The sequence below is a fragment of the Diospyros lotus genome, chromosome 1 (genome assembly GCF_014633365.1).
Source record: "Diospyros lotus cultivar Yz01 chromosome 1, ASM1463336v1, whole genome shotgun sequence".
NCBI classification, from domain to species: Eukaryota; Viridiplantae; Streptophyta; class Magnoliopsida; order Ericales; family Ebenaceae; genus Diospyros; species Diospyros lotus.
The window spans coordinates 28,938,607-28,961,909 of NC_068338.1; the positions used below are offsets into that span (position 1 = coordinate 28,938,607).

The 23,303-nt window shown below is 35.8% G+C and overlaps 1 protein-coding gene across 4 annotated transcripts in view; it reads right to left on the reverse strand.

Moving 5' to 3' along the window:
* Window positions 1-920: 920 nt before the first annotated feature.
* Window positions 921-23,303, reverse strand: part of LOC127795519 (cysteine-rich receptor-like protein kinase 44) — a 101,149-nt gene continuing 78,766 nt past the window's right edge. The window contains exons 1-7 of one of the 4 annotated variants that reach the window (XM_052327265.1): window positions 3,095-3,958; window positions 2,871-3,008; window positions 2,655-2,785; window positions 2,347-2,557; window positions 1,901-2,138; window positions 1,608-1,758; window positions 923-1,519 (exon numbers count right to left, since the gene is read on the reverse strand). In XM_052327265.1, coding sequence (XP_052183225.1) covers window positions 1,205-1,519; window positions 1,608-1,758; window positions 1,901-2,138; window positions 2,347-2,557; window positions 2,655-2,785; window positions 2,871-3,008; window positions 3,095-3,890 — 1,980 coding nt within the window. In that variant the 5' untranslated portion in view covers window positions 3,891-3,958 and the 3' untranslated portion in view covers window positions 923-1,204. Of the gene's footprint in view, window positions 1,520-1,607; window positions 1,759-1,900; window positions 2,139-2,346; window positions 2,558-2,654; window positions 2,786-2,870; window positions 3,009-3,094; window positions 3,959-23,303 lie in introns of those variants that run through there. The other 3 variants (XM_052327292.1, XM_052327300.1, XM_052327275.1) reach the window with 3 other exon arrangements.

The window sequence follows — 23,303 nt, forward strand, 5'->3', positions numbered from 1 at the left end:
AGATATGTTTTCTTTTGCATGTGGGTCATTTATTGAAGTTGGATGTTTGTATTTCTTTGTGGCAGGATGAAGGCTGTGCATCTGACAGAATTTTGAGTAAGAGGGAGCTACTCGAAGGTTTAATGCCAGCACTCAAAGGCTTGGTCCTAAGTTCCTCCAAATCTTGAAAGAGCAAAATGTTATATTCGCCATGATTCAAATTTGCACAAGAATATGATTTAGTTACACATTAGAATATATGCATATATTATTTTAACAAAGATGATGATGGGTGTGGAAGAAGTATGAACCATAGGTATTCTACCAAGTTATAGCAGTTCACACGGTTTCAGTGGAAGATCAGATGGAAGATTAGATGGATGTTGGCAATTTGCATGAGATGAGAGTTATTTGTAAGACATTGTTATTCCTGTTCACAATCCACACAACCAGACCCACGGCAATACCAAGAACTAAAAGAATACTCGAATAGAATCAAAGAAATGAAAATATAAACATAATGCACACAGAAACAACGAACATAGTCTTTCCGAAATAGATCCTACTCAAGGCAAGAGTTTTGTCTCTAGTCAATCCACTAAAAAAATAACAATGGATTTACAGAGATTTATAGTAATTATAATGAAAAATAGAATCAAGAATCGAATCAAGAAGATGATACAAAAAGAGAATATAATGCTCAAATCAACCAGCGATTCCAACACTCTCAAACACAATCATCTATACATCTCTCACACACAATCCCATGAAAAAAATCGTGAAAGAGTAGTACCTGATTGTCAATTTAGGGTTCCAATTGCTTTGCTTTCTCACTCGCGCGTTTAACTTTTTGTTCGTGAGAATGATGATTGGAATGCATAGATGGCCTTATATACAAAGGGGCTTCTGATAGGAGCCCTAGGATCAAGGGTTTTAAGGATGATATCAACGATTTACAAATAAGCAGCAATTTATCATAAAATAAAATACCACATGCCACATGTCACACATTGAAATAAGCTAATAAAATCCATATGATTAAACATCAATTATTTTGAATCAATAAAATAATAGACACGATGAATGACAGTAGCATGAGGATGTGGTATGCCCATGAAATGGGATTAACACAGTTTTATTAAAGTGAATGAAGTTTTATTTAATTGGAAAGGTGAAAAGAATTTATAATCTTTCCTTCCAAATATTTCGTACAAAGATCTATGAACTATCGCGGAACTAACTCGGTAATGGAAACTACGTTTAGCGATGCGTTGTTCGGTTGACTACTAGATTCTGTCCTTGCAAGATCAGAATCGCTACGCACAAAAAAGGCCGGTTCTGAAGGCTGCGGAAGGCTAACAAAGACGTTGTTAAGCATGCGAACAACAAAAGCCATGGTTGGTCTTTTTGCAACATCCTCCTGAACGCAGAGCAACCCCAAGTGGATGCATTTTATCACGTCTTGAATTGAATTCGATGTACCCCTCAATGTGGGATCAATCAAGCTTGTTGTTGTTCCTGCTTGCCAAGTCCTCCAAGCCTACGTTCATATTCAACATATCAATTAAGTTCTTAGGAATTGACTTCATGTTTGACTAGTAAGTTTTGAGGATACTCAAAACACTTACAAAGCTCAAAAGGTCTTCTATGGTATCGCCACTACGAAAATAGTTGTTCTTCTTGCCAGTGATAATTTCTAAAACTAAGACACCATAGCTAAAAACATTTGATTTAACTGAAAAGTGGCCGTGCATTGCATATTCTGGAGCCATATATCCACTATAATAGGAAATCAAATTGAGTCATTAATGTTAGTAACATATTATTATGTGTTTGATCAAACATTTGCAAGAATTTTATAGAGATCTATATATCATCCACACTCCCAAAATGTAAAGGTATGGTAGAATTTAAGACTTACTATGTTCCCACAATTCGATTTGTATCTCCTTGTGTTTCATCCATGCTAAATATTCTTGCCATGCCAAAATCAGCAATTTTGGGATGCATTTTTGAGTCTAATAAAATATTACTTGCTTTAAGATCGCGATGAATAACTCGAAGTCGCGAATCTTCATGAAGATATAGAAGTCCCTTTGCAGAGCCTTCTATGATTTTGTAACGTTTATCCCAATCCAACTCTTCTCGCTTCATGGGATCTAGAATTGTTCAAGCATATGATTGAATCAAAATCAAAGGGAGTAATTAACATATCCAAAACAATCTACTTGAAATGGAGTTCAATACAAATAGTAGCATACTTATGTCATTTCATAATAAATAGACAAAAATCACATATATAATTCTATATCGACTTAATTAAAAGCATTAATTACATCATAATTGATAACAATAAAAGATTCATACCAAATATGAAGTGATCAAGGCTCGAGTTGGGCAAATACTCATAGATGAGGAGTCTTTCTTCTTCTTCGAGACAAAAACCCAAAAGTCTAACCAAATTTCTATGTTGAAGCTTAGCCACCAATATTAACTCATTCTTAAATTCTCTATCTCCTTGTCGGGAATTTTTAGATAATCTCTTCACGGCTATTTCTTGTCCATTCAGAAGTCGACCCTAAAAGTATAGTAGAATAAATTGTAATGAAGACCACCAAACAGGAAACTTAGATTTCCTATTTACATGTCAATGCTCCAATTATTATTATTATTACCCAGTAAACAGCACCAAATCCACCTTGTCCCAGCTTATTATCCTCAGAAAAGTCATCTGTTGCGGTGCTAATTGTAGCGAAGTCATATTGCAAGGATTGAACAGAGTTAATCTCATCCACAGTTTCATAAACTAAAAAACAATTTCCATCAGCAGAGAGATGAATGAATGAATTAATTAATTAGTGGACAAAATTAAGATATTAGTTTAAACTTACAGTCCTTAAATTTCTGCTTTGGTCTCCCCTGTTTTTTCTTTCTTCTGAAGATGAAAATGCAAGCAATTAGGACTATTATGAGGAAAGCAACAGCCGGAAGAACGATTGCCAATATCGGAGTTTTCTTGTTTTCATTTCCTGCCAAAATCACCACCTCTTCTCTTCAAGCTCAACTTCTATGAATATATATATATATATATTGTATAAGCAAGCTAGATATATACCTCGTGTTGATTCAGTTTGATTACTTGATGATGATTCAGTCTTACTATAGAACCGGAAATTGGTCTCATACTGAATATTGCAGAAAACTGTAAGAACTCTCCCTCCAATCCGATTATTGCAACACACCGGCAGTTCATCGATAGCCTCATCCACACAATCGTTACACTGTTTCTCCGACAAATCCGGCGTGCACTGCGCCATCCCGTATATACTCTGATTGTCTGGGCCCTGCTGGCTGCCGGTGGCGAACTTGAGGTCGGAGCCGCCCTGAGCCGCCTGGCTCCGCAGCCGCCGAAGCAACTCCCTCAGTACCTCGTTGTACCGATCCGGACTCGTGAGGTTGTGCTTATCGTTATACGCGTACGCGCTCGGCTTCTGCAGGTCCGGGGTAATATTGAAGGACGAGCGGTATCTCAGCATGCACTCGTCGTAGCCCCCCATGGCGGCCTTGTAGTTTGGACAGATCTGTTTGATCTTGACGGAGGAGTCGTTGACGCAGCTCCGGCAGATGTCGGGCTCGACGTCGCCTCGGCAGAGCACGATGCCATTGATTTTGTCGTCGGAGGTTTTGCCGAAGGAGGCCTCGATGAAGCCGTACTTGTCGACGTTGGGGGCGAGAAATGAGAGGAGAATGTCGAGATTGTTCTGATAAGTACTGTTGTTTTGATAGGTTTCAGTCTCTAAGCAGGCATAGAGGAAGTTGCTCTGAGCAGTGGTGGAGTTGATTATGGTTAACAGCATAAGGGAGGAGAGGAGGAACACGATCAACTGGCTCCCCAAGGAATCCATTTCCATCTCTCTCTCTCTCTCTCACTCAGCGTGAAGTTGTTTTATTATTAATTGTTTGGAATTGGAAATGTTGTTTTGGGGAAGAAGTTTGGCACTTGTGTTATGTTGTATATTAATATTTTATATTTTCTGTTATATTAATATAAATATATAACACAGTAATATTAAATTGTTGTCACATCTCAAGTACCAAACTTTTAAGTTTCTAAATAACATTTTCAATATATATGTTGCTATTCTTCATAGAAAATTTTGGAAGAATCACCTTTTTGACTGATGATAAAGTCCCATAAACTATAATGGATTTTTTTTCTTAAGGGGCTGCTGTTGTGGCGTGTATGCCTCCACGGCTAAGAGCATCTTTGACCCTTTAAAACAGTATTTTAATATATAGCTAGTTGGATAAACATGGAATATGAATGTAATAAGTAATTATAAATCATATAAATTAAAATAGTTTGATTTAAGATCGGAAGATTTTATATATTTAAAATGATTTAATACCTAATAATTAACATGAAAAATACACTCACTCAATCACTAAATCAAACGAGAAACCTTTTAATCTTAATTAGATTTGCTTGATCCAAAGTTATCCTCTTTACTTTTTGGTTCTTTTGTTTGGTGCATACTGTAGCTTTTGTGAGTGTATATACATCTTGTTTGTTAAGTGTTGATGTTTATTCCATCCTAAAATTCTATTACAGGGCTAAAAAGCCTCATCGAGAGTCTTATAGAATAGGGTTAAAAAGATCAAAATATTCTTATCTAAAAACAAATTTGTAGGGGATGCCACTGTCCAACCTTCACCTCTCTCCTCTCTCCCTTCCCCCATGGTCGCGCGACCGCCGATGCTGTTGCCTTGCCTCGCTGCCATCGCATCGTCGCCTCGCTGCGATCGCCTCATTGCCTTACCTTGCCTTGTCGCCTTGTCGATCGTCATTGAATTAGGGTATTTGAATCTTTTTGACCCCATTCAATAAGCCTGTCTATAAGCTTATAAAATAATCATCTCTCTCTCTATATATATAAAGAGAAAAAGATATTTATGGTGGCTTGACCCATGCACAGGCAAGCATGGCGGCCTATCATTTTTTTTTTCATTTTATCTCTTTATTACATCAAAAGTGACGACTCCATTGATGGAAAGTCTTTGGCCAATTGGGTCCTAGAAGAATTGAATGACCCCATTTGATAAGCCCGTTGAATGGGGTTCGGGAGGAATTGAATGACCCTATTCGATAAGTTTTTGGCGATGATGCGATGGCGGCAAGGCGAAGGCAACAACGTCGGCAATCACGCGACCATGGAAGAAGGGAGAAAAGAGAGAGACGAGGACATTTAGATCTTTTTAATTTTATTTTATAAGACCGTCGAACAAAGTAGAATCACCTTATATATATATATATATATAGAGAGAGTGAGAGATATTTATGGTGGTGCACAGCAAGGCGAGATATTTATGGTGGCTTGCCCGGTGCACAGCAAGGCAACTGGTTATTGTTAGAATTTTCTTTCATTTTGTCTCTTTATTACATCAAAAGCGACGACTCCATTGATGGGAAGTCTTTGGCTAACTGGGTCCATTGTGTGTCTAACAATAATATTTGAATGGCAAAGGACAGGGGGAATGAAAAAAGAAATAAATAAATAAATATGATTATTGTTAGAATTTTTTTTAGAGTATAATAAATAAATATTATTTTTAGACAATATATATTGATTATATTTTATTTTTAGTTAAAAGTATTTTAAAAAATGATGTGTTTATTACACCACCCAATAAAAATATTTAAAAATTAAAAAAAAAACTATAATAAAATTATTTTATCTAGATAATTAGGATATATACATATTATGCGTACTCCAGCAGTTGTGATAGATAATAAAGCAATAAATCAATAGGCTTAACTTGACTTGACGCTTCCATTTCGGCAGGAATATTGCTCGTTTTCCTTTATTGCTGTTGGCTTAATTTTCTTTTTATTTTCATTTGATGGATCAAATATTTGGTTTATGATAATTAGATAATTTCTTATTTTGTCTTGTAACAATATTATGTTAGATTCAAAAATATCAAACAGTTTGATTTGTTTTTTTTTTTTTTTCCTTTAAAAAAATACTCATGTTATCATAATTTTTAAAATCGTCATACAAGATGGAAATTTTGTGCACACCGGCAGTTAATTGATGCCTCCTCCACACAATCGTTACACTGTTTCTCCGACAAATCCGGCGCGCACTGCGCCATCCCGTATATATTCTGATTGTCCGGGCCCTGCTGGCTGCCGGTGGCGAACTTGAGGTCGGAGCCGCCCTTCACCGCCTGGCTCCGCCGCCGCCCGAGCAACTCCCTCAGTACCTCATTGTACCGATCAGGACTCGTGATGTTTTGCTTATCGTTATACGCGTACACGCTCGTCCTTTCCATGTCCATGGTAATATTGTAGGGCGAGCGGTATCTCAGCATGCACTGATCGTAGCCCCCCATGGCGGCCTTTAGGTTTGGGCAGATCTGTTTGATATTGACGGCGGTGTAGTTGACGCAGCTCCGGCAGATGTCGGGCTTCACGTCGTCACGGCAAAGCATGACGGCATTGATTGTGTCGTCGGAAGTTTGGCCGACAGAGGTGTTGTAGAAGCCATATTTGTTGACGTTGGAGGCAAGAGATGAGAGGAGAGTGTCGAGGTTTTTCTGGTAAAGGCTGTTGTTTTGGTAGGTTTCACTCCCTAAGCGGGCGTGGAGGAAGATCTCTCAGAGCAGAGATGGAATTGATTATGGTTAACGGCATAAGAAAGGAGAGCAGGAACACAATCAGGTGTCTCCACAAAGAATCCATTTCCGGCTCTCTCTCTCTCTCCCCCTAATTTTTTCTTCCCTTTGATTGTATAAGCTTGGCCTTCTTGATGCGTCTTTGTCATTTTATGGATTTATCATGGCTATGGGATAAAGAACGCTGCTGCTGCTGCTGCTGCTGCTGCTGCTATTATTATTATTATAAGAGTAATGTTAATTATTAAGATAATGATTAAGTAGTAATAAGTATATTTTATGTTTAGATAATATTTATTATATTATATTTTAAATATTTAAATAATTTTATTAATAATTGATTAAATATATTTATTTTTAAACAAAATATATTTATTTTATTTTATTTTTAATATTTAAATAAATTTATTAATTAATTATAAATATATCATGTTTTAAATTATTTAAATATTAAAAACATAATAAAATAAATATATATTGTTTAAAATCAAAATATATTTATTATGATTTATCATAGCATTATCCTTTAATTAATATATATATATATATTTTTATAACTCAGATATTTGGACTTCACCGGTATAATCTTAAAGGATGCCGACCTTCTCCCCTAACTTGACCTCTTAATAAATTGATTTAATTAATGTCTTTGATTTGGGGGCGAAGAGACAATAGTGTGCTTTGATATTCTATATTGATGAAAAGACTTGGTCAAGTGGGTCCCCGGGTGGAATTCAATCACAAAGGAAAGAGGGAATGGAAGAAGGAATAAAAATGGGCTGGGCTTGACTTCACCCTTCCATTTCGATTGATGGCCTAATTTTCTTGGTGAGAAATTCTATGCCCGACCGGCCCACGGCCCCACCCGTAGACCTGGCATGTCGCAGAAGTGCATATTAAATTTAATTTAAAAGAAATTTACCGTGGACCTGGCCAATAGAAGAGCGCCATGTAACATATGGCAAAAGTGTAAATTAAATTTAATTTAAAAACAATATAAATTATCCTCCATATGAATTCATCTCTTATCAGATTTAAACCTCGATTGCATAATAATAGAAGTTAAAAGAGAAGAGAAAGGGCAAATGCATCTTTAATTTTCTTTCAAGATTGGGATTGCATCTTGCTTAGTTGTTGAAATTGTATGGTAATTGATGGAGGTATTGGGCCTGACCTTTGCCATGCGCGTGAGCTTGACCATTGTCATCACTATGCTTCCGCCATTTATGGCCTTTTCTTTATTGCTGTCTCTTCTCCTCATCCTTGCAGGATTTTCAATTTTATCAGTCTATAATTTAGGTGGTTGCTATTAGTACTCTCAACTACATACACTTTTATTATAATTATATACTTAAATGAGTATATAAAGCTAACAACCCCACAAATGCAAAAAGAGCATGGTTACTCTCAAAGTCTTACTATCTTGTCCTAGTAATTACTACAATATTCATTGAACACAGTGTGGTGTAGAAACAAAAAAAAAAAAAAAAAAATAGATGTAATTATAAAAGATTTAATATTAAAATAAGATGTAATATGAAAGGATATGGTATAAACGCATGATAAACATGATGAAAAAAAGGTACTAATATTTCAAATAGAAGTGTTTTTTGAAGATTCAGTTAATGTCACTTTTATGATACTCTTGTATAAATAACATTTTCATACTTTAAAATTCCTAAAGTTACCCACATTTGTAAGTATCATAACTGCCAACATGTTTTCCCGTACAATCACGTAATGCGTTGATTGTTCTATTATGGAGTGATGTCAATCCCTTTATTAAGTATCATAATAATTCTAATTTTTTGATAAAATCTTTTATTTCACTACAAAGAAAAAAAAAATTGATATTTAGCTACAGAAAAAAAAATTATTGTTAAATGCCTAAAATTTCATCACTAAGTAATTAGTGACAGATTAAAATCGATCGTTACAATGGGTGTCACTAATTACTTAGCAATGCTTTTTTAAATCCATCACTAATTAGAGATGGAAAAATCTATCACGAAAGAAAAAAAATACTATCACTAAATTTGTTACAAAATTAATCACATTTTGGGTTTAGAGAGGAAAAAAAGCCTCAAAGACGGGAAAAAATTAATCATCTAATGCTAAAAAGAGTTGCAACAGAAGGGGATGACTTTCACGCAATGGCTTGGGCACGTGCATGCGCGCCTTGCCTGGCCCTTGGCCAAAGGTCTATGAATCCAATTAATTATATTTTTGCCCCAAATTATATTTAAACTATTTTTTCTTATTGTTCATAACAAAATCCTAATTTCCCATTTGATACCAATGATCAATCAAATTATTATTAAATTATCATATATGAAAAACATTAATTATTTTATTATAAAATAAAAAATCGTAATATAGAATTTATAAACGTTTTGTCTTTGAACTCAGATGCTTTCACATATCATAAAATATAAATACCAATTATTTTATATTTTAAAATATCAATTATTATTGCTAACGGATAACATATATGGTGGTACGAGTAAAATTTAAAAATTTTACATGTATCAAATACACACAACAAAAGTAATATATATAGACCATACATAACTTAGATATTTAAGCAACACGTATGTAATACCCAATAAATTTATGAGTGAATAAAATTGAAATTTTGTGAAATTATTGGGTATACATGCAATTTTTCAATCTTTAGGGCCAAAGTGTAATTTTCAATTCTTGGCCAAAATATGGTGTAACGTCTATGTTAAACAAAATTTTGGAGATAAGAACATATAAGAAAAGTTGGAATTAATAAAACTGAAGAAACTTGCAAGATAAGGATAAAAATGTAATTTTTCAAACATTCGGGCCTAAGTGAAATTTCTAAATTTTGGTCAAATGTGGTTAAATTGGAATTTTTAATTCTTTGGGGAGTGAAATGAGAAAATTAGAGTTTGAGGTCCTTGAGGAAACTTTGAAAAATTGGGGAAGGACCAATCTGCAAAATGAGAAAAATTGAACAGGGGCAAATATGAAATTATTGCAATATCGGGTACGGCACTACAATCTCCGGCCAGCCATTATGTCGTCATCGGGGAGGGTTTCCAGAGGGTCCTAGGGTAGGTTCAGACCATTATGGGCTGGATGTGGTGGAGATTGGCTGAAGATCGGTCATGAAAATCGCAAGAATCGACCGTATATGGTTGGAGATATAATCGGATATGTTGAGGGTTTTTTCTCGATTTTTAGGACGAATCAAGATGATTATGAGCTAGATCTAGCATCTTAGGGTATGATTAACTCGAGAATCGAAGGATTTTGGGGCCGAAATCGCCTATAAATAGCAAACTCACAGCCGAATGGATTTATACAAATTCAAGTTCGATTGGAGGGTTTAGAGATAGAATCGATTGTTTTTGATAAAGGGCTATTGTTCCTTGGGTTGTGGGGAGTGAATTTGGAGATTTTGGGGTATTTTGGAGTAGTTTAGAGTGGGTTTTACACATAATTAGAAAAAAATGAAGGTTGCCGGAACAGGAACTTAAACGGCTAAATCGAGGGTGTTTTGGTGTTTGTTTGAGAAAATTTGTTGAGGGATTTTGTTGCCCATGTAGTGGAGAACATTTCTGAAAAATTTGGTGATTTTTGGATGTGTTTTGAAGCAGTTTTGAGGCTCGTCGGAAAATCGTGAAGGCTGCCGGAGGCGAGCCGACTATAATTGGCCATTTCAAGGTGATTCCGGCTATCGTTTCAACCATCGGAGGCCACCACTGTGATCAGAAGCTCGAAAGGAGTCAGGAAGTGTCATTGGATCATCGATTGGAGATAGTCACTGTCGCCGTTGCTGGAGAAGACGATCGGAGAAGAAAGGTAAAGAAAAAAATAAGAAAATAAAGAAAATAAATAGAAAAATATTGAAAAATATCTATAAAATCAAGAAAGTGTTTTTATGCATTTTCATGGAAGAAATTTTGGAAAGTGATTATGGAAGTATTTATTTTTTATTTTTGAAAGAAAAGGGAATTTTGGGAGAAAATTGTGAAAAATAGGGAGAAACTCTGAAAAATTCCCAGAACATTTATGGAGATTGAAAATGTTGTTCTAGGAATTTTTATGGAGAAAAATGGAAAAAAATTACTTGATTAAGTATTTATTTTTTATTTTTGAAGAAATTAAGGTTATGGAATTTGAGAAAAATTAGAGAAAATTTCTGAAAAATCCTAAAAAATTTGGATTATTGATTTTCTTGGGAATTATTGGCCAGGGGGTGGTTTGGCCAAGGAGTTTGAAGTTTCGCACTAATTTCGAGGCAAATCGACACTAGGGGCAAAATCGTCTTTTGCAAGGTAAGTTGTATTACCCTGTTTAGTGATTGACTTGCCTATATTCTCGGTATTCCATTTCAAATGCTTTAACTTGTGAGAGGCTCAATTATTTCTAAATTTATTATTTTACGCATATTGATCATTACTTGATAGATTAATTAGACATGATATTTTGACATGCATGGCACATGATTTGCATGCTATTGTCATATTTGAATCATGTTATTGTTATGACTGGTGGGTCGGGATTTTGGGTCTCCTTGTGGACGAGGCGATGTTCGTTCTTACGGAAAGCGTGGGAATGGTGGTTTCCACAGGCAGTGGCCAGATTACTTTCCAGGGATTAAGTATGCCAAGGTGATGTCCCAAGGTTGACATGTTGAGTCTGATTTATGCCATGCACGTGATCATTCATGCATTTCATAAAAATTATTTTTATGCCATTCACTTAGATGATTCAGCATTTAACCTGGATTATGCCCCTAGAACATTCAACGTTCCAGCCAGAGCTTACAGCAAAGAGAAAGATGTGGTTAGTTAGTTAAAGAAGGGAATCATGCATGTTAAATTACTTTCGATATCACCTTTTGTATGATTGGCATGTAATCCTTATTCTGATCTTATTTTAGTCCCGAGACAATTATGTATGAACATGCTATGTTATGGTAACACATGACAATCTATTAAGATTTTGATCTTATTATTTCCGCTGGACACTTGAAATACCTTACTTAGCTTCAGTCTTTAATCCCTATTAGCTAAATGGGTATGATTGGGGAATTTTGAGGTTTTGGAGCATGCGAAGATTGTGGTTTTTAAGATTGGCCGAATGGAAAAAGAAAATTTATAAATCTTGTGAATGTAAAAAAAAAAAAAATCCTGAGATTTCTCGAGTAACGGCTTGATTGGGAGAACGGGTCGTTACAACGTATATTCATCACATTAATACAATAAAGGCATACCTGAAGTTCGATATTAGGTTAGGGTACATAAACTATTTTTGTACTGAAACCGATTCCATTTCACGTTATGGTGGTCCTAGGCTATCCACACCTAATGTGTTATTTGGTACCGTTTTGATCATCTCTTCTCGTGCTAGACCAGAGGTTACCCATATCACCAACACACGTGTCTCAATTTTTTCATGTGACAATCATGCACTTGTGATTTTTAACAGAAGCATATGAAGAAGATAGAAACAAAAATTACAGAGGAAAGCTTGTAATAAGAAGCTCTATAATTTCCTTTTTATATTTCTGTCGTCAATTCTCCCATTGTCTCACCCCTCAGCATTCACAATTGAGTGTCACATATAGCACTATTAAAAGGTTGAATTAGTGACCAGAAGTCGACTTCCCAGCCACTGGGAGTCGACTTCCAAAAGAGAAAGTCAATTTTCCTGCCGAACAAATTAACATTTGACCTGTTGTTCCTCGAGACACATTAGGCACATCATGTCGATACTAAATGCAACACTATATGATATGTGACTTTCTAAGTCCATTGTCTGCTAACAATCAAATAGCAATAAAATTCATTTCAACACCGGTCAACACCTTAATCCACCACTAGAATATCTACATATCCCAATGACGATCTGAGGGTTATAGAATAGTGCTTAATAGCGGTTCAAGATAGTATAAGTGACAATGAAGTTTCATTTCAAGTGAATCTATCACAATTGACGATTACATTGTGTTATATTCTTTCATTACCTAACGTTCCAATTGAGTAGGAGTTAAGGAGTGATAAACTTACAAATTTACTAACTATGTATTTGACTTCATCAATGTGACTAGATGACATCTCAGAAAACACATTTTCTAATAATCAATCTGTCATGACCAAAGATTGTCTCGTTACACTAACAGTAGATCATATAGGATGTTCACCCCATCAATGATGACAAGGGTGATGGATCATATCCCCAACACCTGTCTACATATACCAGCAATACGAAATCACATAGATAAATATTCACATCTCGCAATTGGATAGTTTGACTCATTGGCAAATCCTGCACATCAATACACAGGACAACTGTACTGGTTCAACTCTAAGGATCCACAACCCCTCAACAACTTGCAACATGATCATTATCCATTATGTCATGTGGTCAGTCATCGACATCACATTAGGTGTGTTGTTCTCCAACAACCACCCATCGGCCTACTAGCGATGTCCCAATGTCATATGGCGTGCTGTCCTCCCATCAATAACTTATACTGAACGAGGTAGTAACCTTTGTATCAGTCTATACTTGACTTATTAGAGTCCACATCCGAAGAATCTAAGGATTAAGAATCATTTAAAAAGTTTTTGTTGAGCCAACTTGCTCATATTAATTAAGTTTTGATAATTAACAAAAATATTTTTATGATATAAATGTATTTATTTCTGATATAAAAAAATAAATTTATTTTGAATTAAAAGTGGGTACAAAGAGTAAATTTATTTTGAATTAAAGGTGGATTGTCTTTAGACATATTTTCTTCTTTTAATCATTTATATCTCAAAATTTTATGTTTGAATTTTCATTTATTGATAAATACTTATTACTTATGCAAAAAGTATATTTATTTTGAATTAAAGAAAAATTACTTTTAGACATGTTTTCTCTTTCTCATATAAAAAGTAAATTTATTTTGAATTAAAGAGAATTGATTTTAGACATATTTTCTTATTTTAATCATTTATGTCTCAAAAACTTATATTTGAATTTTCAAATCTTGATTTCTCATGCAAAAAGTAAATTTATTTTGAATTAAAGGTGAGACATGTTTTCTTATTGTTTGAGAAAATATAAATATTTTTTGAATTTCAAACTTCATATTAACCCTTTCTTTAATGGTTAAAATGCTTATAAATACCCTCAAACTCATTTTTTGAGCATCCAAGTACATCCATTGCACATATTGCACATCCAAAGCTTCCAAAATCCCTCAATCTAATTTCCAAGCATTCAAAGGCTCTCAAAGATTCATTGTTTATCCACCGAAGAGCCACAAAGTAAGAGGAGAAAAAGAGATCGCAAAGTTGAATCCGATCTTCTCCATTCAAATTGAGGTCACTATTTATTTATTTATTTAAACATTATTGCCTTGTATATTTTGTGCTTAATTGCTTATTTGTATTCAAGTGTGGACAAATTATTTGTAATAATTAAATTATCATCGTGGATTGTATAGGTTTCCTAGAACTGTTAAAATCTAGGTGAATCTAGTTTCCAAGGTAAAGTAGGGAGAAAACTTTGGCATTGGTGGTTTTTCTAGAACCCGTTGTAATCTAGATGTGTATCTAGTTTCCAAGGTTAGCTAGTGTGGAAATTTTGGTGAAATTATTTTAGTGGAACCCAAGGATGGTTAGACCTTGAGAGAGTGGACTAGATGTATGTGAAAACATCGAACCACTATAAATTGTCTTGTGCCTCATTATATTTATTTTTGTTATATTTTGTGGCTTACATTTATTATTAATCTCAAATATAATTTGTTATATTTATCAAATATATATTTTTCAATAAAATTATTAATCGATAATATTTATTAAAATTGATAAAAAAAAATTAATCACTCAATTCACCCCCCATCTTGAGTGGCCATACCTTAAAAGACCAACAATTAGTATCAGAGCAGGTCCTAAAATATTTGTGATTATCAATCTCAAATCCTATGATAAGATCTTATAATGATCTCTTATTTTAGCCAATCCCTAGGTGATGTCTCAATCCCCTCTAGTCCTCCAATGCTCATTAAAAAGGATTATACTTTTTGAAAGATTAGGATGTAATCCCATATCATTTTCATAAGCTATCTTTTATGGAGACTTGTTGTAAGCACCCCTGCCCGGATATTCCCAACTACCCGGACTATCCGAACGGGAGCGCCTACGGCAGGAAAAAGAATGAGACACGAGACAAAGACCACCCTGGCATGCATACTCAAAGATGAAAGCAACGGAAGCGAAGCAAAACACATGCATGCACTACGAGAACCCCGCTAGCATAGCGATCACCAGATAAATAAAAGAATACAAACTCATGTGCCGACACACACAAGACACGAGATATGACCAGGCACAGTTAGAAATAAAAGAATAGACCCTACACAACCATCAGAGTTGACAGAGGTTGACGAGACTGCCTGTACACCATACCGACTCGGTTGCTAGACGCTGATTCCCCTGCTCGGACCCACGCTGGCACTACCTGGAATGATGGAAAGAAAAGTGAGTCGAGAGACTCAGCAAGCATAAGGAAGAAAAGGCTGAAGGCTACACAAAACTAGAAATCTCACCCCAGAATAAACCCCCAGGTACACACAAGCCATGAGACGCTACAACACAACAACTCAATAGCATAACAAAATAAAAGCACATACCGGTCCTTGGGGCCCACATAAGACGCTTGGCACCCAAGTCCCATACCAACCTACCGCTGCCCTGAAAGGCAACAAATATCTCCACAAATCTGCGCGCGCGATCCCGGGCCGGTACTCCCGTCGCCCGTTCCCGTCGGTACTCCCGACAACCGAGCCATAGGCTCCCTCGGAACGGTACTCCCGTCCGAGAACTAATAACTACCAGTAGCCATGGAATGCACATAAAAATGCAATGGCGTAGTGAGCATCAACGTGATACAAGGCGTCCATACATCCAGGCATCAGGCCATGCTCCGCCCACATAGTAAACCACACGCCATGCATATGACGCGCTAGATGCAACCTAACCAAGCTAGAATGTCCGTGTCCAAGCATACTCAATAAATGAATATCCCAACATGCATCCCGTACCCATGTGCATATCAAATCATGAACAGTAATACAATGCATCTACTCATGCAGTAAATCACATACCGGCAGAGCTAGTCAGCAATGCCTAGCACTGGTCAACGGCCAATGACTAGGGGTGTCCGCTTAACGGTCCACTTCAGGGCCGTACAATAGTCTACCCCAACGTCACCAAACAGTCGACCCCTACCCCACTGCTCAATAGCTCTAACCGAATCATAAATAAACTCAAGAAAACTATAAATAAACCCGCACGTCTAGGAACCTAGTCCCTAAACTGGGTTCAACATCATTCTGAAAGGAATGGGGGCGGTATAAACCCCCATAAGCACACAACAAATAAAACTCTAGAAGTCTCGGATTTATTTTAAATTAAAAAAAATAAATAATAATTTAACAAATAAAGTTAGGTATCGAATTAGAGTAAGGGAGATGATAAAATATAAGAAATCACGGGGTCTTTCACGGGAATTAAAGATCAAGAAGAGAGGGTTGAGAGCTTGCCTTTACACAGTCGTTTCTTGCATTTCTTGCACTCCCGCTGCGAAGTAAAAAATTTAATAGCGATTAATAAAACCCTGACTCGTATTTAATTAAATCTAACCGTGTAATATAAATAATTTAACCGCCTAAAATCCCACGTAGGCACACCGTAAATAAAACCCCGACAAGTCTTATATTTGATTTAAATTATATTACATCAATAACATCCTCAATATATATATACTTAATTAATTAATATATAATAAAATTAACTTAACGCATCCTAGTATACAAACAGTGGCATAAATTCCTTTTCTTTTCTTTTATTCTAACTTCATCTAACTTCATTGCCCATCACACACAGTGGCCTTCACGCCATACACTCTGTTTACACACACACACACACATATATATATATATATATATATAATTAATACGCGATATCGAAATGAGTTAAGGAAAGGTGAGGGGTTTATAAAATAGAAAGAAATCGCAAGGGTAGATGAGAACTTGCCTGTATCTAGCCGTTTACAGCGTTTTCACGCTTAAACATCACCAAATTAATACACGCTGTAAATAGATTAAACTTTCAAAATTAATAAAATTAGGCCCAAAATAAAATTTTAACTGTAGAGAATGTTTAATACATATTTATTTACGTACTTGGCTAATTAAATCGCGATCAACAACATTAAATATTGAAATTTTTTCCCAAAATTTTCCTCTTTTCTTCACTGTGCGTCTGTTCCTTCTTCTCCCATTTTTCCTTCGATTCTGCTGGCTCGGAGATGCCCGAAATGGGCTTAAAATAGGTGAAAAATGAGTGGTTGGGAGGAAGCCACGTGGCAGCGCGCGCGCACGCCACCCACCCCCGCGGTTCGATCCCGCGTCCAGCCTCTGGCACCCCTCACGCGCGACCACTGCACCACACGTTGCTTTTAACATATATACACCTCGATTTAATTTTAAAGTGATCCGCGACCCTTTTCTTCGAAATTGTAGCAGCACCCAACACTTTCAGCAATTACACATGCACCCCTATTCTTAACTCCCACTTATTACACTTACACCACAAATTTTCTAGAAATTCACTCAATTCAATTTATTTTATTATTTTCCTTAAAACCCACAAATACAATAAATAATAAATAATAATTTAATTAATTACCTTTACATTCCTATTTCCTCAAACAATATAAATTATTTATTTTCAAATTTTGGGATATTACACTTGTTAGGGATGGATTTGATCTATCCTCTCAATATGAGGAAGAATGGTCAAAGGAAGACCTAAGTAAAATAGAAATGGACCATAGGGCAAGGTATTTAATTTTTAGTTCTTTAATGCCTAGTAAGTGTGAAAAATTGTCTTCATACTCCACATCTCATGAATTATGGAAAGAATTAGAGAAAAATCATGAAGGAACCAATAATTATAAAATGAGTTTTCTTATGTCTCAATATCAAAGATGTAAGTTATGGCTTAGTGAGACAATTAGTAATTTGAAAGAATGGTTCAAAAAAGCCTCAAATATTTTTATAATGTTAAAGAAAATGAATGAAGATGCTAAAGAGTATAATGAAAAGAAAACATTAGCATTCAAAGGTGAGGAGAAAAAGAAAAAGAAGAAGGAAGAAAAAAAAAAGCCAAGAAATCAAAGAGTAATGCTATTCTTGCATGGGATATGGATAATTCTAGTAAATCATTCCAATCTAACAAGGAAAAAGCACATGTATGCTTTATGGCTATAGAAGAACTTGAAGAAGAGGAAGATAACTTAGAGTTAGAAGAATTACTGTAACATCCCGATCGAGCGATAGGAAGGACCGGAACAACTTACCCTGATGGGCCTACACGAACTTCCCAGGGGGGTCACCCATCCCTGGATTATCCCAGGTCAAGCACGCTTAACTTGGGAGTTCTTTGCCAACATTCAGCCCAAAAGATATCCAGCTGGTGTTTTTTCCTTTCTTACACTATCCTCGATATATTCTAACTTCTCTAGGCTCTCGGGGTATTACATTCTCCCCCCCTTAAGCACATGACATCCTCGTCATGCGACCTTACAACTGGTCCCAGACCTTCTCCCCTTGGGGGCTGCCATCCTAGAAGCCTGCCAGAAGCCGCTCCTTGTACAGGCCCTCAAGCCCCGGCGTCACTCCCCGCCCTCATCGGACCGCCTTCGCCAAGGGTCGGCTCTGATACCACCTGTAACATCCCGTATCGAGCGATAGGAAGGACCGGAATAACTTACCCTGATAGGCCTACACGAACTTCCCAGGGGGGCTCACTCATCCCTGGATTACCCCAGGTCAAGCACGCTTAACTTGGGAGTTCTTTGCCAACATTCAGTCCAAAAGATATCCAGCTGGTGTTTTTTCCTTTCTTACACTATTCTTGATATATTCTAACTTCTCTGGGCTCTCGGGGTATTACAATTACAAAAAGCATACGAAGACATCGAAGAGCCACAAGCTAATTTCCAAACATTCCAAGGCTCTCAAAGATTCATTGTTCATCCATCGAAGAGCCACAAGGCAAGAGGAGAAAAAGAGATCGCAAAACCGAATCCGATCTTTTCTATTTAAGCATTATTGCTTTGTATATTTTGTGCTTAATTGCTTATTTGTGTCCAAGTGTGGACAAATTATTTGTAACAATTAAACTATCATCATGAATTGTATGGATTTCCTAGAATCGTCAAAATCTAGGTGAATCTAGTTTTCAAGCTAAGCTAGGGAGAAAACCTTGGTGTTGGTGGTTTTCCTAAAACCCCAATGGTGGTTAGACATTGGGAGAGCGGATTAGGTGTATGTGAAGACATTGAACCACTATAAATTGTCTTGTGTCTCATTGTATTTATTTTTGTTATATCTTGTGGCTTACATTTATTATTAATCTCAAATATAATTTACTATATTTATCAAATATATATTTTTCAATAAAATCACTAATCGAGAATAATTATTAAAATTAATAAAAATTTTAATCACTCAATTCACCCCCTCTTGAGTGGCCATACCCTAAGGGATCAACAGTTTTGTTACTAGATAATCTTGTCACGCAATCTCAACATCTTGAGAATAAGATTCTCAAACGAAAGATCTTGTGACTCATTTATATAATAACCGTAGAGTTTAGAAATGATGAAAACTTGTCTTATATTGATATATACAAAGATATAACAAATGTAAATAATTACAAACTCGCTAGACGTCGTCCAAATCTAATATTAGAGCACACAATACTAACAATTTCGCATTTTCTTTATATTCTAAAATACTAATTATTATTGCACGCATGCTCTATTTTCAAAAATATATACCAATTATTTTATATTCTAAAAATACCAAATATTATTGCATGCATGCTTTATTTTCTAAAATATCAATTATTATTGCGTGCATGCTTTATATTATAAAATACCAATTACTTTGATAAAACATTATACCAATTATTATTGTGCGCATGCTTTATTTTTTAAAATATTAATTATTTTATATTTTAAAAATATCAATTATTATTACACGCATGGTTTATATTCTAAAATACCAATTACTTTAATAAAGCATCATACTAATTATTCTTGCGCGCATGCTTTATTTTCTAAAATACTAATTATTTTATATTATAAAAATACCTACTATTATTGCGCACATTCTTTATATTCTAAAATACCAGTTATTTTTATTATTGCGCCCATGTTTTTACTTTTAATTATTTTTATTTTATGTTTTTTAATTTTGTACAAAATATTATATAAGAATGTCATTTTTCATAAATTCAATTTTATTTTATGTTTTGGGGGATAGACGGAAGCAAAGATGGAAATTATTCCATCTCCCTCAGCCTCTAGCCAAAGAAAAATATAGAGATTGAAAAATTTTTGTCCCTAAATTTGTCTCTGAACCAAAAAAAAACATAAATAAAATGAGAGACAAAAATAATAGGTCTCTAAATCAGAGCACACTAATTTTTGTTTCTAAATTCATCTCTAAAACCATTTTTCCAAATTCATCTCTAAATCTACTTCTATTAGAGACTGAAAAAAAAATTCTCCCCCTAAAATTTGTCTCTATTTTTTTTTTTTTTTTGGTAATATCTTTTGAGTGGCAATATTAATGCATTTCAAATTATTATTAACACATAAAAATCTTAATTAAAAAAAAATCTAATATAAAACTAATTAATAAGGGTTGTAGCCGTTAGAGAAGATAATTATTTGAATTTGGGTATTTTTGTATTAAGGGTGTCAATGGTTCGGATTGGTCTAGTTTTATAAAAATTTAGTAACCGAATCATTTTTAACTGTTTCAAAAAAATAAGAACCGTAACCGAATCATTACATATATAAAACCAAATCATGACCAATCTGTCACACCGGACCGGTTTCAGTTCGATTTCGGTTCTATCCAATTAACATTAAGCTTCTAAACATTTTTGCAAAATATGAAATTACAAACAAATTTATTAATTAAAATAAACCCATAACTTCATTAATACTTCAAGTTTTAAAATAAAAGTTGAACAAAATAATTCATAGATTACCTCATTAAATAAGATTATATTGACTATTTAGCATAGTAATAGCGCATAAAAGTCTAGAAATAAAAGAGTTCACGAATCTCGTTAGTTTCCTAGAAAGTGATACTATTTATGCGTATGTGTATATATATATATACTTAAAATATTATAATATATATATATAAGTATAATATTGATCCGGTTCGGTTTGAATTAAGGTTTGAAAAAAAAAAAATCAGTAACCAAACCAAATATATCGGTTCTTAATTATAAAAAAAAAATAGATGTAATTATAAAATATTTAATATTAAAATAAGATGTAATATGAAAGGATATGGTATAAACGCATGATAAACATGATGCACTTTGAAAAAAAAAAAAAGGTACCAATATTTCAAATAGAAGTGTTTTTCGAAGATTCAGTTAATGTCACTTTTATGATACTCTTGTATAAATAACATTTTCATACTTTAAAATTCCTAAAGTTACCCACATTTGTAAGTATCATAACTGCTGATGATAGATATTCTGAGGTGGTAGCCGCACGTTCCCTTCTTGCCTCTCTGAAAGTACCTGCAATGGAGACGGGGCTTGTTCTCCCGGTCGATCTCCGATGATTAAGTTAGTTCATAGAGTTTTTGAGGAGTATAATAGTAATGGAAAAATAATATATGAGTCCCTTAGGAGTCAGATCCCCATACCTGTAGAGGTTGCCTTCTATTTATAGATGTCCCGTGGCCTTTCCCTTAGGAGATAAGATATATTTCAAAAGGAGAGGTTGATCCCCTTTCCATGGGGAGAAAAGATAATCTTCCCTAATAGAGATAATTCTTGGGATATTTAAAGATATCATTGGTTGACTTAATCTTCTTCTTTATCTCTTTCCAGTTCAAAATCATAATAAAGATTATAAAGATAAGCGGAGCTCTTAAGTCTTGACACGTGGCGATCGCATATTGGTCTTTACTAGCACACATGGCTCCGAGTTAATGATAACCTCCCAGGGGTAGTACAGTAAAATTGGCCCCCTGTAAATATTCCCTCATCACTTGCCCCCCACTCCTTGAGCTGATCGAGTAAGGAGGTTGGGCAGCTGAAGGAGTAGTTGTCACTGTTTTTCTGAGCCTCTGTAAAAAAAATTCTGTTAAAAATTTGGGTTAGCAGTCTCGAATGCTGAATTCGCTTCTTAAGTCTCTCGGTGCCTTTTCAGTCTTCCCATGCAAAGGGTGATTAGGTCGCTCGAGGTGATAGTGACGTTCGAGAATTTTCCTTATCTTCGAGGCTGCTGGCCGAGGCTGTGGGGACCGAGGCCGCTTGCCTTATCTTCGGGGCCATTTGGCCGAAGCTGTGTTGGTCGAGGCTGCGTGCCTTGCCCTCGGGGCCATTGGCCGAAGCTGTGTTGGTTGAGGCTGCGGTCCCCTTTGGTCTTCGTTTGGCGAAGGTTCGTAGCCTCCGAACTGGTGCCTTTTGGTCTTCATTCGGCGGAGGTTCGCAGCCTCCGAACTGGTGCCTTAATTAGTAGGGGTGGTGCCATTTGGTCTTCATTTGGCGGAGGTTCGTAGCCTCCGAACTGATGTCTTTTGGTCTTCATTTGGCGGAGGTTCGTAGCCTCCGAACTGGTGCCTTAATTAGTAGGGGTGGTCCCCTTTGGTCTTCATTTGGCGGAGTTTCATAGCCTCCGAACTGATGCCTTAATTAGTAGGGGTGGTCCCCTTTGGTCTTCATTTGGCGGAGGTTCGTAGCCTCCGAACTTGTACCTTAATTAGTAGGGGTGGTGTACCTTAATTAGTAGGGGTGGTCCCCTTTGGTCTTCATTTGGCGGAGGTTCGTAGCCTCCGAATTGGTGCCTTAATTAGTAGGGGTGGTCCCCTTTGAACCTTCGATTTTGAGTTGCCAAGAGTTCGAGGATCATAAGTGATCATTTGTTTTTGAGTGTTCGGGGGTTCGGGGCCCCCCGAGGATCATATCTGATCCTTTGTTTTTGAGTGTTCGGGGGTTCGAGGCCCCCCGAGGATCATATCTGATCCTTTGTTTTTGAGTGTTCGGGGGTTCGAGGCCCCCCGAGGATCATATCTGATCCTTTACTCTTGCGTTGTCGAGGCATTTCAGACCCTCGGTCTTCATGTGCACATGCTGGCTTGAATTGTAGTTGATGACGGGATTTTAAAAAATATCCATATTTTATTTTCGACAAAATGCCTACTTCCACAATCCGAGATAACATCCATATTTTGTTTTCACGGTTCGACTTGATGCCTACATCCACAATCAGAGATAATGTTCATATTTTGCCTTCACAGTTCGGTCTTGATGCCTACGTCTGTATTCCGAAATACTGCTCGTATTTTGTCTTTGCGGTTCGGCGAAATGCCTACGTCCGCAATCCAGAATAATATTCATATTTTATTTTGGCGGTTCGATCTTGATGCCTACGTCCGCGATAGCCATCTCTACCGTCTTGTCATGCAAAGATGCATCCTACTAACCATTGGCTATCTCTTTGAGGGTTCGGAGCTAGCCCAATTTGGCCCTTGCTGCCGTCATGGAATAAAACCCCCATGG